Source organism: Globicephala melas, chromosome 7 (assembly GCF_963455315.2).
Source record: "Globicephala melas chromosome 7, mGloMel1.2, whole genome shotgun sequence".
Lineage (NCBI taxonomy): Eukaryota > Metazoa > Chordata > Mammalia > Artiodactyla > Delphinidae > Globicephala > Globicephala melas.
Window position 1 is genome coordinate 3,002,185 of NC_083320.1, and position 17,831 is coordinate 3,020,015.

General features: G+C 56.8%; 1 protein-coding gene across 2 annotated transcripts in view; it reads right to left on the reverse strand.

Moving 5' to 3' along the window:
- RAMP1 (receptor activity modifying protein 1) overlaps positions 1-16,965 on the reverse strand; it is a 48,098-nt gene extending 31,133 nt beyond the window's left edge. Inside the window, exons 1-2 of one of the 2 annotated variants that reach the window (XM_030862314.3) lie at positions 16,597-16,965; positions 216-354 (exon numbers count right to left, since the gene is read on the reverse strand). In XM_030862314.3, the coding sequence (XP_030718174.1) occupies positions 216-354; positions 16,597-16,648 (191 nt within the window). In that variant the 5' untranslated portion in view covers positions 16,649-16,965. Of the gene's footprint in view, positions 1-215; positions 355-3,354; positions 3,444-16,596 lie in introns of those variants that run through there. The other variant, XM_060301429.1, reaches the window with a different exon arrangement.
- Between the last annotated feature and the right edge of the window lie 866 nt (positions 16,966-17,831).

Genomic DNA, 17,831 nt, shown 5'->3' on the forward strand with positions numbered 1-17,831 from the left:
CGCCGCGCTCAGGCCTCCTCCACCCCACCGTCCACGCTCACCTGGCAGGGGCGCCCTCCTTCGCCCTCACCCTGGACCCAGGCCGTGGCGCATCCACACCCTGGACTTTGGTGAAGAACCGCAACCGCGGCCTTGAGGGAAACCCTCTCACCGGCCCCGCGGCCCCGCCCCCGACACGCCCCCGACACGCCCCCACGCCGGAGACGCGGACTCACCCGATGGTCTTGCCCCAGTCGCACCACAGCGGCCTCCCGACGGCCTCCATGTCCACCTGGAACTGGGCGAGGCAGAGCTCGTGGAGGAGGGTGCTGAAGGTGGCGTCCTGGCAGGCGGTGGCCATGAAGAGGTGGCTCACTGCAACGACAGCCCCCAGACGACTGTCACCCTCCGGCCTCGCCGGGCCCGCCTGCCCCCACTGTGGGTCAGGGACTCTTATGTCCACAGCCCACATCCATCGGGGCTCCCAGCCCAGGGCCCGCCGGGGAGCCCCGTCTGACTCTGAGGCCACCAGGATGCCCTGGGGTCCCCGTGATCCCTGGAGGGGGCGTCTAGGCTCCAACTGGATCTTTTCTTCGTCAGTTGTTTCTGGGCCCAGCAAAGGCCCTGCCTGCTAATAGCGGGTCTGATGATGAGGTCTCCCTGGGCGACAGCGACAGAATGGGGACCGCACTTCCTCTTGTCCGGGGCACAGAGTCTGACTCTCACATACTGTTTCATCCTCACACCACTCCCGACATGGTTCCCAAGGCCTGCCCTTCACTGACATGGAAACTGCAGCTGCGAGAACAGCTTGCTGGGACGGGACCCTGGTTCATCACCCGCGAGGCCACCAGGCCCCTGCCGGGGAGTGAGGAGGAATCAGCCCGCCCCAGGGAGGGCCAGAGGCACAGGGTCCTGGAGCCCGCCGCCCGCCCCTCTTCCTGCGGCACCTGTGGGCTGCGCTGCAGCACCCAGCACCGAGCTCACATCCTCTGTGTCTGGATGTTCACCAATTAGAAACCACCAAGCAGACACACTGTCACGTGAAATGTTTCTACCCTCCCGCCTTGATGAAGGTACAGTCAGAAATTACAAACGGCCAAGCAGTGCCCTGCACGAAGCAAACTTCACTCATTTCCCCCAAGCCCAAGCCTGGCTCCCGTGGACGCCAGGCAGGTGAGGAAGCTTCTCCACTGGGTCCTCCCCCCGCCAGGCCTCCTCCCCCTCCCCTCTTCAGGCTGAACGTCCACTGTCCACCTTCTTGCTGCTCTTTGGGGTGGGGTCGGGGTCCTTGCATTCCCTGCTTGGGCTCTGCCTGCAGGGCACCCACCCGCCCCCAGGCCATGCTGCGTCCTCTGCCTGCAGGCACCCACCCGCCCGGCCCCGCCGGCAGGCCCTTCCAAATCCCTGGGGGGAGGGGCTGCGCTGGGAATTCTTGGACTCAGGGACATGGGTGGACGGCAAGCTGTCACTTGAGGCACTCGGGCCTGGTAGGGGTGTGCGCTCAGGTGGGAGCCCCTGGCCCCTCGGACTCCTCACCCTCCACCTCTGTCTTCCCAGAGTAAAATGCAGAGGAGCTGGTTCTCCAGCCCCTACAATATTCGGGCGCTGCTCAAAGCTCTTTACGACTACCCTGAGGTGGGGTCCTATGGTGATCATCGCCTTACAGATGGGAACTGGGGATTCGGGGCTCAGAAGCAGGCCCAAGGTCCGAGCACTGGAAGCGGTGTAGACTAGACTGAACCAGCCCTGCCCCCGTCGGGGCCTGCACCCAGCCGACTCCCAGACCTCGAGGCTCGGGCCGGAAGCAGGAAGTGGGGCAGCAGGCCTGACCTGTCCTCTGCTGCAGATCTCGGGGAGGGGGTAGGTGAGGAAGGTGGGGCGTGGCCAGAGGGGTGGTGACGGCAGGGGGCTGGGAAGAGCCATTCTAGTGTGCGACTCTGGGGGCTCAAGAGTTACTGCGTGGGGGGGACGAGGCGGGGGGATGGGTAGGTAGGCGGGTGGGGGGATGGGTAAATGGCTGGGTGGGTGGATGGCTGAGCGGCTGGGCAGGTGGACAGGAGGGTAGATGAAGGAGTTCACACACCACAGACGGGGCTCTGACCGGCCCACGGTGGGCAGAACGGAGAGACGAACGGGAAGCTGAAGGCCCGGCCGGGGCAGAGGGGAGGACAGGTTCTCAGAGGAAGCCTGTGGACTTGGGAGAGGGGCAGGTGGACAGTGGTGCTGGTTACAGGTAACAGCGACGGGCTGCCTTAAACAGAAGTGAAGGGCAGGCCGGGCACAGGGGCCCCACACAGGCAGGAAGAGCATGCTCCGTCCCTGCCCCGCCGAGAGTCTGAGGCGAGGGAGCTGGCGGGGGGCCCCGGAGCCTGTGCAGGGCACTGACCTCCTGCCAGAGCCTGTGCGCCTGGAAGCCGGGCCAAAGTGCACAAGAGCCGTCCCCTCCCGGCACGGCTGGTTCTCAGCACGGCGGGGACTGGTGGCCAGTGACAAGCACGCCGTGTCCGGCAGGGTCGGAGACTTGGGGTCGGGGAGGGCTGTGGTCAGAGGGAGCCGCGACAAGGCCTCTCCGCTCTCCCGGGGGACGCGATGGCGGGGGCTCCACACGCCTCCCCAGGATCCCTATGACGACCCCGCGTCCCTGGATTCCACGTCCCCCGACATGTGACGGGGTGGGAGGCTAACGAGCCCATTTACCTAATTTAAGTGACAGACTCCAGGCTGGACACATCTCGGCAAGGGGGCCAAGCTAACAAAGTGACATTTCCTAGCAGTAAAAGTACAACTCTGTGATTAATTACAAATAAAACCGCAAACGCAGGGAACCCACGGCACATGGAAGTGGAGATGAGGCCAGTGGCAGGAGCTGGAAGCAGCCTTGGGCTGCACCTGCCTGCACGCTGAGGTGCCTGCTTCCGCACCCGCCGCCTGGAGGGTCCCACTGTCCCCCAGGTCTGGACAGGCAGGCCGGGGGCCTGGAAGCCGCTCAGATGGGGAGGACCCCCGGGGGTTTTAGCTCGAGAAGCCGGGAGTAATGGGGGGGGAACGGGGAAGATGAAAGGCTGGCAAGAGGGAAAGCCCTTCGGAGGAGCCCCCAGGAGAGGACGGGGGGGCGGGCGCAGGGCTGACCTGCTCTCGACACCCTGGGAAGGGGCGCCCGGCTGGGTGTGAAGGAGTGAGGCCCCCGGGGCGCTCAGGGGGCCGGGGAGGGAGACGCGGGAGCCTCTGAAAGCCCGAGTTCACGCTGCTTCCCAACAGCCCAGGTGTGGCCCCCTCAGGGTCCACACGGCGCGCACGTGCGCCCGAGGGCCAGCCGTGGGGACGGGGCAGCTCCCCACCCCTGCCCTCTCAGCACACCCCGAGAAAGCCCACCTGCGCCGGGGGTCGCAGGGAGCTCAGGAAGTCTTAGACACAGACTCAGGGAGGAGCTGCAGCCTCATTCTGAAGGTCGGTCGCCCCTCCATGTGTCCCCCGCTCCTCACTGCTCGTGGCATCCGCTCTGCACTCCCCACCTGGACCGCCCTTCCTGGCAAAGCTCAGGCTCAAATGTCGCCCGTCCTCCTCCCTAAGGTCCCAGCACCCCCCGCCCCACCTCTACATCTAGTGCCTTGTTTAGGGCGGGCGGACGGTTCTTTCTTTTCTCAGAACCGCTTTGCTGTCCTCTCCTCGCCCACTCTTTCTGACTCACGCGGATGTCCTCCCTGGTACCCAGCGGCTCTGCATGTTAATATTTGTCAGGTGAACCAGATGGTGACGCCCAGTTTACCAGTGGACATTCTACGTGGGAGTGGAGCATGGTGTCTCGGACTGTCTCAAGGAGGTTCAGGAAGTGCGGCGGGCTCCCCTTCTGCTCTGCAAGGGCTGGTTTACGGCGAATGAAGATGAACGCGCATCTCAGGGCACTGGGTGCTCACGACAGAAAGCCATGGGCTGATGTGAGCGCTGGAGGGATCTGATCTAAGGGTGCTGGGTGGCTCCCGAGTCCCTGGAATGTCAGGGAAGCAGGGGCCCACAAGCCCCAGAGTTAGTGTGGGGGGTGGGTGGGGGGCCAGAGGCCGAGGGCCTGGTTGGAATGGGTTCCGAGGGACGTGTCCTCAGGCCACAGTCCCCCCTGTGAGGGGGTCCCTCCCTGACGCTCGGGTCGGCCTCTTCCTGCTGCCCCCTCCTCTGGGCTGCACACATCCAGCAGCCCCCTGCCGCCGCCCGGCCGGCTCAGGGCCTGGGTGGCCACCCTGCCCTTCGGCCTCAGTGGTCACACTCTAGCCCGCACTGTCTGTGCGCCGCCCTGCCCTGGGCTGGCTGCAGGGCCTGCCCTGTGGCCTTGACCCGGCCTGGCTCTGGGCTGGTCCCTGGGCGGCAGCTCCCACCTCTCTGTGAGCCACTGTCTGTCTCCCGAGGGTGGGACCTCTGCTCCCTGGAAACAGACACCCCTACCCCGCTGCCCCTTCTCTCCTGCCCTGGGGGAGCCCAGAGCCGCTGTTCTCTTTGCCGTCGTTCCTACACCTGGGATGAGGCTGGGCAAGCTGTTTGTGTGAATCTGGAAACCAGTTTCATTTTTAAGTAGAGGAGAATGACACTTAGATTTATAAACTAAAAGAGCCTGATGTGGTTTCTTTCATTGGGAAGAGAGGAAACGTTATGGTTTTAACATGGAATAAAATTGCCCAAAGTTTTAAAACCAGCTGTTTGGGGCCAGATGGGTTCCAATCCTGTGTCACTGCAAATTTAATCATTCATAACTCATGTCTTTAAAAGGCCGAGTGCAAGGCTGCCGGGCGGACAGCAGCGAGTCGAGGCAGGACTTTCCCTGGTGTCTGCATCGTTCAGTCCAGCGAGCCTGGCGGCGCCTCGAGAAACAGCTGGAAAATGTCCCCGACGCGAGGAGAAATGGCAGTGAGATCCCTACGGCCACGTGCCTGGGGCCAGAAAGATGGGGCGGCAGCCTCCCCACGGGGGACCTCGGGGCTCTGGGGCATTTGGGTTTTCTAACGAGAGATGAGGGCTCAGAAGTGAGGACCTGATAGGTGTTGTTTCATGCCTGTGCCCTTGGCCTGTGGCCGCACGTCTGCAGGACGGCCCCATCCTGCTGCCACTCGTCCCACCCCACGTTTGTAGAGATGGAGCCGCAGACTCACACGGTCCTCCCAGGGCTGGGGTGACTGGTGGGAGGTGAGCCGAGGGAAGGGCACCTGCTGGGGGGCCTGCTCGTCAGAGTGACCGGCTGGGGGCTGAATTCAGAGCCCGTGAGCCTCCAGGGCCCCCAGCACACTGCCCACCCCCACCCCCAGGCCAGGCCCAGAGGAGGCCTCACCACCTCTCGGCCACAGTTTCTTTCTCTGTGAAATGGGAACGTCCCACACCAGGTGGGCAAACAGGCCTGGCTTCCAGAAGACATGTTCACAGAACCAACCCCACCTCAAGACGAGTGGCCCTCCCTGTGGATTTGCAAACTGAGTGGCCCTTAGCGACTCACAGGAAGTGCGAGCCTGACCCCAGGGCCCAGCAGGGGTGATGGGAGGGGGCAGGAGGGGGAGGGGACAAAGGCACGGGACACTTCTGGAGGTGACGGATATACATGCTCACGGTCTTGGGTCCACGTGGGTGGGTACCTATGCCAGAACCTTCCAAATGCTACACTTTAAACATTCAGTTTATTCTCCGTCAGTTACACCTCAATAAAAACAGTAAATCTGAAGGGCATGCCGAGTGGGTTACCTCTGAGTGGTGTAATCACAGATGACCTTTATTTTCTGCTTTATGCTCTTCTACGTTTTCCACAGGTTAAGAGTATAATTTCTAAAACATTCTCCCTGTATTCTGTCCAGACCTTTTCCTAATAGCTATCGGAAAAATCCTTGCTAGGCATGTTCTTGCTGAATCACTTTTTGCTCACCCAGCTAGGGCCAGCAAGGTGAAAAACACCCACTTCCAGGACTCTCCTGGGTACAGCCACTTGGGAGCCAAATGCCCAGGCAGCTACATGCCTGGCCTGTCACTGAATGCCCCAGAGGACGATGTAAACAGAACTTGGTTTGAACATGTTACCTTCAGCCTTTCTCAGTCTACTCTGGAAAAAGAAAACAAAAACCCAAACGACAAAATGAAAAAACAGGAACTCTGTGTGTCCAGTAAAAACTCCTACTCAACCCTCAAGGCCCAGTGAACCATCACCTCCTCTGCCCTGCTCAGCACAGAGCCCTCTCTGACCGTGCATCGCGCCGTCTTCTAACCCTTGGTTAGCCACCGAGGGGCCTCGGAGACTGCGTCTCCTGCACACCCAGCGCCGGCCCTCAGCAGGCTTCTGGCTGACGGCACACTCACTGAAGGAGCAGATGTGCTGGGGCACACCGCACTGCTGGCCAGGGGCAGCTCTCTTAACTTTCACGGTCTGTTCTGGCTTCTAGAAAGCGCAGAGCGGTTTGGGCCTCAACCTGTCCTCAGCCAGCAACTTGTGAGATGCTTCTCTCTCCTCCCTGCTTAAATACTCTGTTGATTTCACCCCCTTCTGGAGGGTTCCGGGGACTGCGCAATGTGATACCAGGTCATACTTCGTGCCTCAAGGTGCCTGTGTGTCTGTCAAGAGCCACTGTCCGTCTTCTCTTTGGAAGCGAGTTGGTATAAACGGATAGAATGCAGATCAGGCTCTAGATGGGTTACACATCAACTGCAAAAGGCCTGCTACTTCCCCTCCCACTGCCACATGCTGGGAAGGCCCCATCGAAGGTGGTGACAGCTGCAGTTCACGTGGCCAGCTCCTGTCCTAAGCCCTCTACGGGCATCAGCTTATTAAATCCTTGCAAGTAACAAACAGGGCAGGTATTATTCTCTCATTTTACACATGGGGACAGAGGGGCCCTGAGAGGCTAGGTAACCTGCTCAGAGCCACACAGCCCAGGAGTGGTGGAGCTGGGGTGCAACCCCTGGCATGCTCATCTCAGACCACGTGGGAGAGAGGCTGAGGGCGGCCACCTCGACGCCAGGGACCCTGAAAGCAGCCCCAAAGGCTATAGATGATCCATGTCTGCTGAGGCTTTGAGGGCCTCGAACCAAGTCACCTCTGCAGGTGGGCTTCCCCAGGGCCACCTCCCCATGAGCGGCCTGGAGGGGTCTCACTGGAGAGGTGGGAGTCCCATGAGATGGATGCCTGGCCGCATGCAGGCGCCCCGAAGGACATGAGGTCAAGCCAAGAGCCAGCGGCCGAGCTGCCTCCTCCCGGCACCGGGTCCACCTAATCCCAGGGGACCAGCATTTTCCACCTGAGCAGGTACAGCCGACTCAAGCCCATTGCTCCCACTAAAATCACTGGTGTCCTTAAGGAACACGTGGTGCCCTCAGAGGAAAGCAAAAGGATTTTCATGGTTTTAGGAACTAATTTCAACGTCTCACTTGTTAAGGGAGTCTATCTTTGCATGCTTTTCTGACACGCAGATGAATCACTGCACAGCGACTGGAGAAGCACATCCCAGCGAACTTACTGACAGGGGCTGGGCCAAGAGAGCCTGGAGACGACCTCTCCAGAGGATGGAGAGCCTGGGGCCCAAGGGAGGAGCTCCCCAGCCCATCTGAGTGCCCATTCCTGCCGCCCGCGAGTCGGGGTCTCCTGAACTGGCTCCATCGGTCACCACGCTCCGTCGTTGGTGGGCCAGAGGGTCCCTGTGCCAGCCCCTGAGTGGGTGCCATGGTCCCTCCAGCATTCCCCACGTGGCCCCTGGGCATCTCCCCACTGCCAGGCTCCGTCAGACTGAACTTCCTCTAGGGCAAAAGCCCCTCGGCTTCCCCTGAGCTCTTCCTCTCCCGTCTCTGTTCCATCTAATGCCCTCTCTCTGCAGGAGGTCAGCTGGTCCAGCTCGCCCCCTGTCCCAGGATGCTCTCCATGCCTGGCAAGAGGAATTTCCGCCCTTGCCACCCTCTGAGCAGCTAGTCAAGGTCTGAGAGAGCGCAGGAAGAGTCCCCTCCTCCCGGCCCAGGGGCCCTTCCACTTCCCCCTCAAGCAGCAACTTGCTCCAATGAAGCCCTCACCTAGAAGATTCTCCTGTCACCTGATTTTCATCCTTGCCGTCAGCCTGCAGACCCACCGTCCCCTTGCTCTGGCCCAGCGATGCTGCTTCCCCTTCTCCCTCCCCTCCTTGAAGTGCCTGCTCTGTGCTGGTTGTGGGAGGACCTGTCGATGTGTGCCCTGAATCCACAAGAAAATAGGATGCTAAATGAGATCAAACGCCTAAGTGATGCAGAGTAACACCCAAAACGTGGGCAGTGGAGTCAGACAAAGGTAAGACCAAAAAATAATAAAGCACAGTATCATCCCTGACGAAGTCAAATTCCACCTGGAAAGAAAGAAAGGGCATCCTACACCCAGCAGGACAGCTACCGTCAAAAAACCAGGAAAGAACAGTGCTGCTGAGGATGTGGTGACATCGGAACCCTTGTGCACTGCTGGTGGGAATGGAAAATGGTGCAGCTACTGTGGAAAACAGTAGAGCAGTTCCTCAAAATAGTAAACATAGAACTACCATACGATCCAGCAATTCCACTTCTGGGTATTTACTCAAGAAAATTGAAAACAGGGTCTCTAAGAGATAACTTGCACACCTGTGTTCATAGCAGCGTTATTCACAATCGCCAGAAGGTGGACGCAATCCAGTGTCATCGATAGATGAATGGATAAACAGAATGTGGTATATACATAGGAGGGAACATTATTCAGCCTTAAAAAAGAAGGAAATTGTGACACATGCCATAGCATGAATGAAGACATAATGCTAACTGAAATAAGCCACTCACAAAAAGACAAACACTATATGATTCCAATTCATGTGAGGTACCTACAGTAGTCAGAATCAAAGAGACAGAAAGTGGAAAGGTGGTTGCCAGGGGCTGGGGGAAGGGGATGGGGAGTTAGTGCTTCGTGGGTAGAGTAACATTTTGGGAAGATGCAAAAGTTCTGGAGGTGGGTGGTGACAATGATTGCAGGACAATGTGAATAGCCTCAATGCCACAGAACTGTAACCATCTTAAAATGGTTAAGATGGTAAATTTTATATGTATTCTACCACAATTAAAAGTAAAAAAAAATAAAATGAAAAAACAATAAAGAGGGGCTTCCCTGGTGGCGCAGTGGTTGAGAGTACGCCTGCCGATGTGGGGGACGCAGGTTCATGTCCCGGTCCGGGAAGATCCCACATGCCGCAGAGCAGCTGGGCCCGTGAGCCATGGCTGCTGAGCCTGTGCGTCCGGAGCCTGTGCTCCGCAACGGGAGAGGCCACAACAGTGAGAGGCCCGCGTACCGCAAAAACAAAACAAAACAAAACAAAACAACAATAAAGAGGACACAGAAGGTTACGCTATAAGAACTCCTCACGTGGATGTGACTGGCAGAGATTAGGTGTGTGAATTCCCCACTGTCCCAGTGGCACAGACGTGCAGGAACTCAGCGACAGAAAAGTGAATCAGAGAAGCAGCGTGGGGTTGAAACACAGTTCTCACAGCCCTGACACAGCTGGGGGACTACAATAAGTAAGGATACGTAAGTAACATAGTTTAAGATGATGACTAGAATCAACACATAAAAACTCCACACTCGGAAATTCCCTGGCCGTCCAGTAGTTAGGACTCGGTGCTTGCACTGCTGAGGTCCCGGGGTTTGATCCCTGGTTGAGGAACTAGGATCCTGCAAGCTGCTCAGCACGGCCAAAAAACAAACAAACAAACAAAACTCCACACTCTTTTTGTGGGTTTAGGGGCCTTTTACAAAAGGGAAATTCTGCAAGGCCCAGAACGATGCCTTCACTCGCACTAAGCCGTGGCGGTGGTCTACGACGGCTTCCTGACCACGGAGTGTCGGGGGAGAAACCAAAAGGCTGAGTCACTGGGATTGTTCAAAACTTGCTTCCAAATAAGTCATATTTTAAGAAGATATAAAACCCACAAAGACAGAAAATCAAGAAAACGTTAGCAACGGGCACAAGACAGAAAGAAATTCAGGGGCTGCAGCCATGATGCCAAAGAACAAGTTTCATTCCTGAAAAAGACAGAACAAAAACAAATGGATTTGGCATTCAAGGGAAATGAACTGGTTCTTCTGGGGGGACGGGAGGGGTCTAATAACAGAGATAAATCACTGTCTCTTCTGATCGAGATATGACAGGAAAATGCCAATTCAGACCAGACATGGCAAACATATGTCCACAGATACAGTGGGAAATAGAAAAATAAGATGCCTATATTAATGATATATTGGATAAAATGGACAAGTTCACAGGAAAATGTGAAACATCATCACTATAAGAAATAGGAAACCCAAGAGGACCAAGACCCACGAAAGACACTGAAAACGTTCTCGGTTATCTTTCCTGCCAAACAGGGCCCCACTCGATGGTTTTGCAAGTGAAAATGAAGGTCCTTCAGGTCCTGGAGGAGCTGGTCATTCACATCATCCCAACTGCCCTGACGCAGACAGAAAGAGTGAACGTTCACAAACCTCTTCTGGGAAGAAACCCCAGTGCTGCTAATAAAACCCACCAAAGAAAGTGCAGAGCACTCTCACTTAGGAATAGCAAAGCATAACTCAGAATAAGCAGTGGGCAGCAGACTCCCAAGTCTGCTGAAAGCCAGCACAGGGACCCAAGGAACATTCCATTCATCCCAGAAATGCAGGAAGGTTCACACTGGTGAACCCCTTCTCCACCTGGGGCCTCATTTCACCAGTGCCAGCAGCCCGCCCCTCAAGGAGGGAACTCAGAGCTCTGCACACTGCCAAGGAAGAAATGATTCTTCCTTAACGTCATAAAAGAGTATTTCACACATGGAAAGAAGACTCATTCTCTATCCCTTCCCCTCCCTGTCTCTAGCAAACATAAAATAAAATTAAAAAAGCATCTTGCCCAAAGGAGAAAGACTGAAGGTTTGAGGCACTGTTGCCCTCAGTCAGGAATGAAGGAAGGCAGCTGCGGCCACACCCCCTACTCAGCAGAGTCACCCTCCAACCCAGGTGGAGCGGGGAACCAAGAGTGTCAACGTGGGGAGGAGGTGACACCCTTCCTTACAGATGATCTAATGATCTATCTGAAAAAGCCAAGGGGGAGAAGAACGAAAACAAAACAAGAAGCTGGCACTGTTAGAAACCACGTGCACAAAGACCGCCAAGTGTACAACAACCGCACAAAAAAGGAGCTTATGTCCCAGCAAAGACCAGATAGAAGATAAATTGGGGGAGATATCCCAGTCATAGAGCAGCCAGAAACCACAAGATTTCTAGAAATTGAAGAAGTAATCTGCAGGAGAAAAGGAATCCTGTGGGTGGGGTGGAGGACAGACTGCTGTTTCCTGAACAGGTGGTCTTGTTAAAATCCTCCCAGATCAGTCAACAAATCAGGGCAATCACCATTCAAATCCCAACAGCCACTTAGCTAGAAAACCAGCAGACATTCCAGATGAATCAGAGATCTGCATGTCTAAAACCCCCGGCACGGGAGGACACCCTCAGTAGGCAGCACTCCGGGTGAGCCCTCTCTGCACCTTCTCAGAGGACCTGACCTTCTCCGGGCTGCACTAGCTGTCACCTCTTCCACACTCGCCCCTGCCAACTGCCTTCCCCAGTCTCTGTCTCAGCCTCTCCTCGGCCTCGGCCTCCCCTCCCCGGCCTCCATCGGGAGCCTGCGCCCCACCTGCATCCACACCCCCGGGGCCATCCCTTCTATCCGAGGCTCTCACACCATCTTGACACGGATGCCGCCCCAGGCGTCTCTCCCAGCCACACTTCTTCTGTGCCCTGCAGACACCTGCCTACTTGCCACCATCCCTGAGTGTCCAAGGGGACGTGTCACCCAATGTGGCTGCTGTGGATAGGGCCGCCAGCTTTAGCAAATAAAACTACAGGACGCCCAGTTAAACTGGAATGGCAGGTAAACGAGTTCTTTTTAGTATAAGTATGTCCCAAATATTGCTTGAGACACTCTTATACTAAAACAATTTGTCGCTTCACTGACACTGAATTTAAGCGGGGGCCTTATGACTTCCTGGAAGCCTCAGCTGTGATACGCCAGCTCTCTGGCCGCTGCCTGCTAGGTGCCCAGCTCTTCTGCATTCCTCGCTGCTCCCTCCCTTCCCACAGCCGAGCCCTCTGTCCACCTGTGGAACCCTCTGGAGCCTCTCCACTCCTTCCAGCTCAGCCCCACCTTCCCGCGCCCTGTCTCCCACCTCCAGCCCCCGCCCAGCTCCCGCTGGGCTCCGGCACAGCAGCCCAGGGCTCTTTAAACCATTTGTTCCATCTCGTCACCGCATTTAATATCCTCCAGGTCTGCCCATTGCCCTCGCAACGAAATCTGAACTGCTCCCCTTGGCCTGGAGGATCGGGTCCTCCTGTAGCTTGGCTCAAAGCCCTCTTCCCCTCATGCTTCCATCACAAAGGCTTCTGGAAAGTTCCAAGGCCTTTGCATAACTGTCCCTGTGCTCTGGAGCGCTCTTCCCGACTCCCGGGGGCTGGAGATCTGGGGCCCCACCGCCCGCGGCTTTTACTTCTTCCTGCACAGATGGCACCTTCGCGTACGTGGCTCAACGGGCGCGCGGCTTCTCAGCCTTGGCACCGTCGGTGTTTTGTGCTGGACGTTTCTTCGTGTGGGGCTGCAGCAGGCAGCCCCCAGCAGTAGGCTGTGTAGCAGCACCCCTGGCTTCTACCTACTAGAAGCCCCTTCCAGGCCTGACACCCTGGGGCCCACTTGTGTTCTGCACCAGGTAGAAGTTACCAGGAGAAATTGGTGCTTCCCCGATGCTCCCTTATCTGTCCCTCCACCCAGCCCGCAGCCATCCTTCCTCTCGCAAATGGACCCTGGAATCTTCTGGAGGCAATACAGGCATATGCAGAGAGCACCAACCTGGGGTGTCAGTGTCACCAAGTTTCTGTTACCTGACTACGCCGTTCAGGCCTCTTCCCCCGTAACATGGATTTGCTATGTGATACATGAACTGCTTTCATTCCAGCCGACAACTGGCCTGAGTCTGTGACAGTAAGGCAAGCGTTATCATTCAGTCATTTGCTGGGTAAACTGCTGCCCTTGGGCCTCTCAGGTGAGGTCTGGCTCAGGAGAACCCTTCCTGGTGAGCCTGTCGGGTGTCGGGGTGCAGAGCCCCAGGGAGCAGGGTGGGCACTGCCCGGCTGGGCCGTGGAGGGCAGAGGGATGCGGGCCAGGTCTCTGGTCCCACAGAATCGACCGTGGGAACTGCACCCGGGAGGGAGGGCGCCATCGTGGAGGGAAATAAAGGAGACACTGTGAGGCCTAACGAGGAATAAATAAGAACGGCTTGGCTGTGATGCGCCGCTCGGGCCCACGGGGTCCCCTGCTCCCCTGCCGGGACTTGGCAGTTGATCCTGCGTGAATGAAGCTGCTTAGCGTCTGTGTTTTGAATGATGACTGAAGTGATGTCTTAGAAAACACTAAAATAGAACAATCTTAGGGAAAAAACTTCCTTCTCCACCGACAACAATACCGTCATTATGTTACAAAGAATAAGGTCTTGTTTAGGTTGGGAGCCTCCTCCTGCCGCTGTGTTGACATAACCCTCCTCGCTAAGAACAAACGCATTCTCTAGAAATGTTACCCAGACCCAAGGTCATCCATCCTGGAGCAGGGAGGGCTGGTGCCAAGGACATCCCTGTAGGGGCTCCGTGTGTGTTGTGTGTGTGTGTGTGTGTGTGTGTGTGGAGGGCTGGTGGCTGGGCCTGGGGACAGGACAGAGCCCCAGCAGCATCGTGTTTTTCTCCATCTGCCAGGAAGAAAGTGAAGAGCCAGGGGCGGGCGGGCACAGGGCCAGGGTAGGCGCTAAGGCCAGAGCAGCCGCCCCATCTCCCCTTCACCCCTCCTAAGGCTGCAGCGTCTCCTCCTCGGGTCTTCCCGGAGTCCCCAGCAGAGCAAGAGGCTCTTGGGCAGGGATCCCGCAGCCCTCAGGCGTGTGCCCTTCTTAGAGCCCCGTGAGCCTCTGCCACATATCAGGCACTGTTCTGCAAGGGACACGGCTGGCTCAGATGTGATGGGGTTACAGGATTGAAAAGTTCACCTCTCGGGGCTCAATCTAGGCTCAATGAGGAGAGGTCCTGCCTGCGTCTGTCAGCTTGGACAGGTGCCCTACGCCCAGTCCCCCCGAGGTTCCTGGGATGCGATCTGGCACCCGGCACTCACATCCAGCCAAGAGGAGAGAGTCAGAAGGCTCCAGGAGAAGACGGATCGCTCAGTCTGGGTCCCGTGCTCCTCCCTGAGATGAGCCTGGGGGGGCGGGCTGGGGCCGGTGCCCTCTGAGTGGGGAGCCCTCCGTGCCAGGTGGACCTTGGGAAAGACGGGCTCTGTGCCCAAAGGAGTGGGATGCTGGTGGGCAAACCCGCGGGGCTGCACGGTCGGCAGCTCAGCATCTTCACTGGAATTCACACCGCATGGGGCGCCCACATCGCACACTCTGCCAGACAGCACGTCTGAGTAGAAGCTGTGAAACTGCTTCATCCCGGGAGAAAAAAATCAGGAGGAACAGACTTTCCGAATTAGCTATTTGCCTTAAGTAAGGATTCCACCTACAACATTTCCTTGACGTGTTGCTATCACCACTTCCAATGAGGGCATAAACATCTCTCAACAGCCCTGGCCTGGGACTGACACTACGCACACCGACTGGCATGCACCTATGGAAGGAAGACAAAACCCAGAAACTTCTCCCTGCACCTAAATAGAATAGAGAGGGTAATAAACAAACACACCAGGTCGATTAGCAAAAAAGAATCCTTCCGATTTGGACTCCAGGATTAGAACCGCCTCCAGACGTCAAACAGCACGGTAATCTGCAGTTGTCACATTGACTGCATTTCCTGTGACGCCCCGGTCGGTTCCCAACAGTTATACTTGCATTTATACAGAGTCACATATTTCAATAAATATAGCAGCCTTGCAAGAAAACCCCCAACCGCCCCCAGCATGCCAGGGAAGTTGCGTGTTTCCCAGGACAGACGACAGATGAGTTCATAGAGGACAGTGTCAGCCAGCCCTCCTGAGTAAAGGTGGACTCATAAAAACAGGAGCTTACAATGAAGTCATCATAGACTAACTCTGGGTCCTCTGGAAACGCCCTTCTTTTCAGATTGATGAAAAACAAGAAATGCCACCTTGCTTTTCTGGGTAGCAAAATCTTCATCACCATGGAGATCTAGCTCACGTCACCACTCGGGAAGAAAACTGTGTGCTCCTGTAATTCTTCTAATTACCGCTGGGCTCCAATGACACTAATTAACGGATAACCTCATAAAGCCTGTGTTTCTTTTTCCAAGATGTAACATTAGCCAGACCTCTCAGAATAATGTTAAGATTCTAGGATTTTAAACTTCCACCAGAACATGTATTATTTTCTTGGTAAGCAAGGAAGGTCTTTATATGTGACCGTGAAATAGTGTTTTATTTATACAAGCTTTAGAGGGTGCAGTTTCTGGACAGCTGTAAAGAACATTTATTTATTTATGTTTAAGAAATGAGCCAACCCGGCTCTCTAACTTGCTAAAACAGAAATGTTCATTTCTTAGGAAACTAAAACAGTGAGTTCCACATCAAGCCCATAGAGCCTAATGCAAAAGAAGAGAATAATATTATTATAAGACTGGGCTTTTCACATAGCTTCAGCCAAAACACTTAGGTGGCAAGATCAGCTTTCAGATTACACTCTACTAAAGCAGATACTAAGGGTTTTAGGCAGATCCAACACGCCTTGGCGAGGTGTGCGAATAGAGAGATTGGAATTGCAGCCCCTCTCGTCCCAGCCAAGCCCCACGGCCCCAAGCTGCTTCTCCAGCAGCTACAAGGCAGTGTGGTGTCACCCCTTCACCGAGAGGCACCTCGCAGCAGGTGCTTCAGACCAGCATCATCTGTTCGGCAGCCAGGACACAGGTTTCCCAGGGCCACTGGATTCTTTCACTTTAAAAGATCTATTTAGTTTTTATTAAAAGGTAACTAACTAAATACACGAAATGAGTCCAGCAGTTAAAGCAGTTTAGGAAGGTTTCTTAGCATTTTGTGAGAACATTTTGGACAGGGAAGTGAAGATGACAATTTCTTGTGAAATTTTGCTAAGGCTGGTGCAGGTTCCTGTCACCACTGGGTTTCCATCTAGTCCCTCAAAACAGAAAGCCGAGCGCGTCCCGCCCCCTCACCAAGGGTCCCTCTTTGAACTTCTATTAGCCAGAAGTGACAAGTCAACGACAAACAACAACAAGCTGTGGCGATGTCCCCGAAGAGGACAGAGAACATCTGCAAAGGAGGCTTTACTGGCAAATCAGCAACTGCTGCCTGTGACAGTCAGATTCTCAGTTTTAACTAAGTTTCTAGGTAAATGGCCCGTGGTCTGATTCCGAAACCCTGAAACGGCCGCACCCGCAGGGCAGAGCCGGGAGCAGAGGTGCGGGAAGGGGGGCCGCGCGGCCGCTGTTTCCTCCTGAGCCGAGAGCTCCCGTGGGGCCGGGGTGGGAGGGGAAGCGCCCGCCCCTCCAGAGCCCGCGACGCCTCCGAAGCCGCCCCTTCCCCTGAGGGAGGCGCCGCCCGCGGCCCCGTCCCGAGCCGGACCCGGGGTGACCGGGACCCCCGCCCTACTCACCCAGGAGCAGCCAGAGGCCGCGCCGCGGGAGGCCGCGCAGGCCCCGGGCCATGTCCGCAGCCGAGTCCGCCCGTCGCGCGCCCCGCCGAGGAGTGAGCCCGCCGGGCGGCGCGCCGAGGGCGGGGGCGGGAGCGGAGCGGGCGGGAGGCGGCGGCAGTGCGGCCCGCCGGGGATGGCGCGGGGGCGCCGGGACCCAAAGGGAAGGCCGACAGCGGCGGAGCCGTGCTGGCCAGCACCTGCCAGCGGGGCGCCGGGGCAGAGGCTGAACCTGCGAGGCGGCCCGGCCCTCGGCGAGTAGCCCTGAGCGCGCGGAGCGAGCGCGGGGCCGGGACCCTTCCCGGGCGAGCGCACACTCGGGCTCCGGGGAACGCTCCTGAAGTGTTTGACAAACAGACGCTTGTTTAACTAGGGCGGCTCTTCTAGACAGGGCATCTCCATGTCAACCCGGGCACCATCCCTCCTCCTCTCCCTGGGTTACAACCGCCCACTCCTACCTCGGGGGTGTGCTCTGCAAAAGGCCAAGGTGCAGGCACTGGGGATCCTGAGAGGACAAAACCAGTCCCGGGGCCTGAGGAGACTCAGCAACCAAAAAAGGACCCATAGGTCCAATGAGGAACTGGAAAGACAAGACGAGGAACAGGGTGCGGGCGCAGGGGAGGAGGTGCACGAAGGTCCTGGGACTGGAGGGAAGAGGGCTGTTTGAGGGGACAGAAAGGTGGCCCTGGTGGACTTGCTGCCGAGAATGGGTGGCGAGAGGCAGAGGCGGCTGCGAAGGCCTCATTCTGACTCTGAACTTGTGTAGAAAGAAAGGGCACATGAGGGCCCCGGGAAGCCTGAGGGAGCGCAGACTTCCCCAGCTTGCTTGCTCACACCTGAACTGGGAGGCATCGGCCCAGCATAGCTGAGCTCACCTGGGCTCTCTAAGCTCTTCTGGTGGCTGGAATTCACCTTGCAGTGGTTCCTTCTTGTAACAAACTCTTCCAAGAACTCTGAGCAATTGAGTAAACTTACGCTCACGCTAAGGAATCAGCCACTGCCCTAGGGAGGAGGAAGAATCACTAGCCCGAGAGCAACTCACATCTTTGTGGCTGAAGCCTCATACACGTAGCAGAGTGCCTCGAGCAGGATTCTGCGGTCAGTCCATGTGGGCTGACTCAACACTTCCCTCTGCTGAATGAAAGCGAACAGGGCCACCTGCTGTCGGCTCAGAGAACAGGCAGCAGCTGACAGCCAGG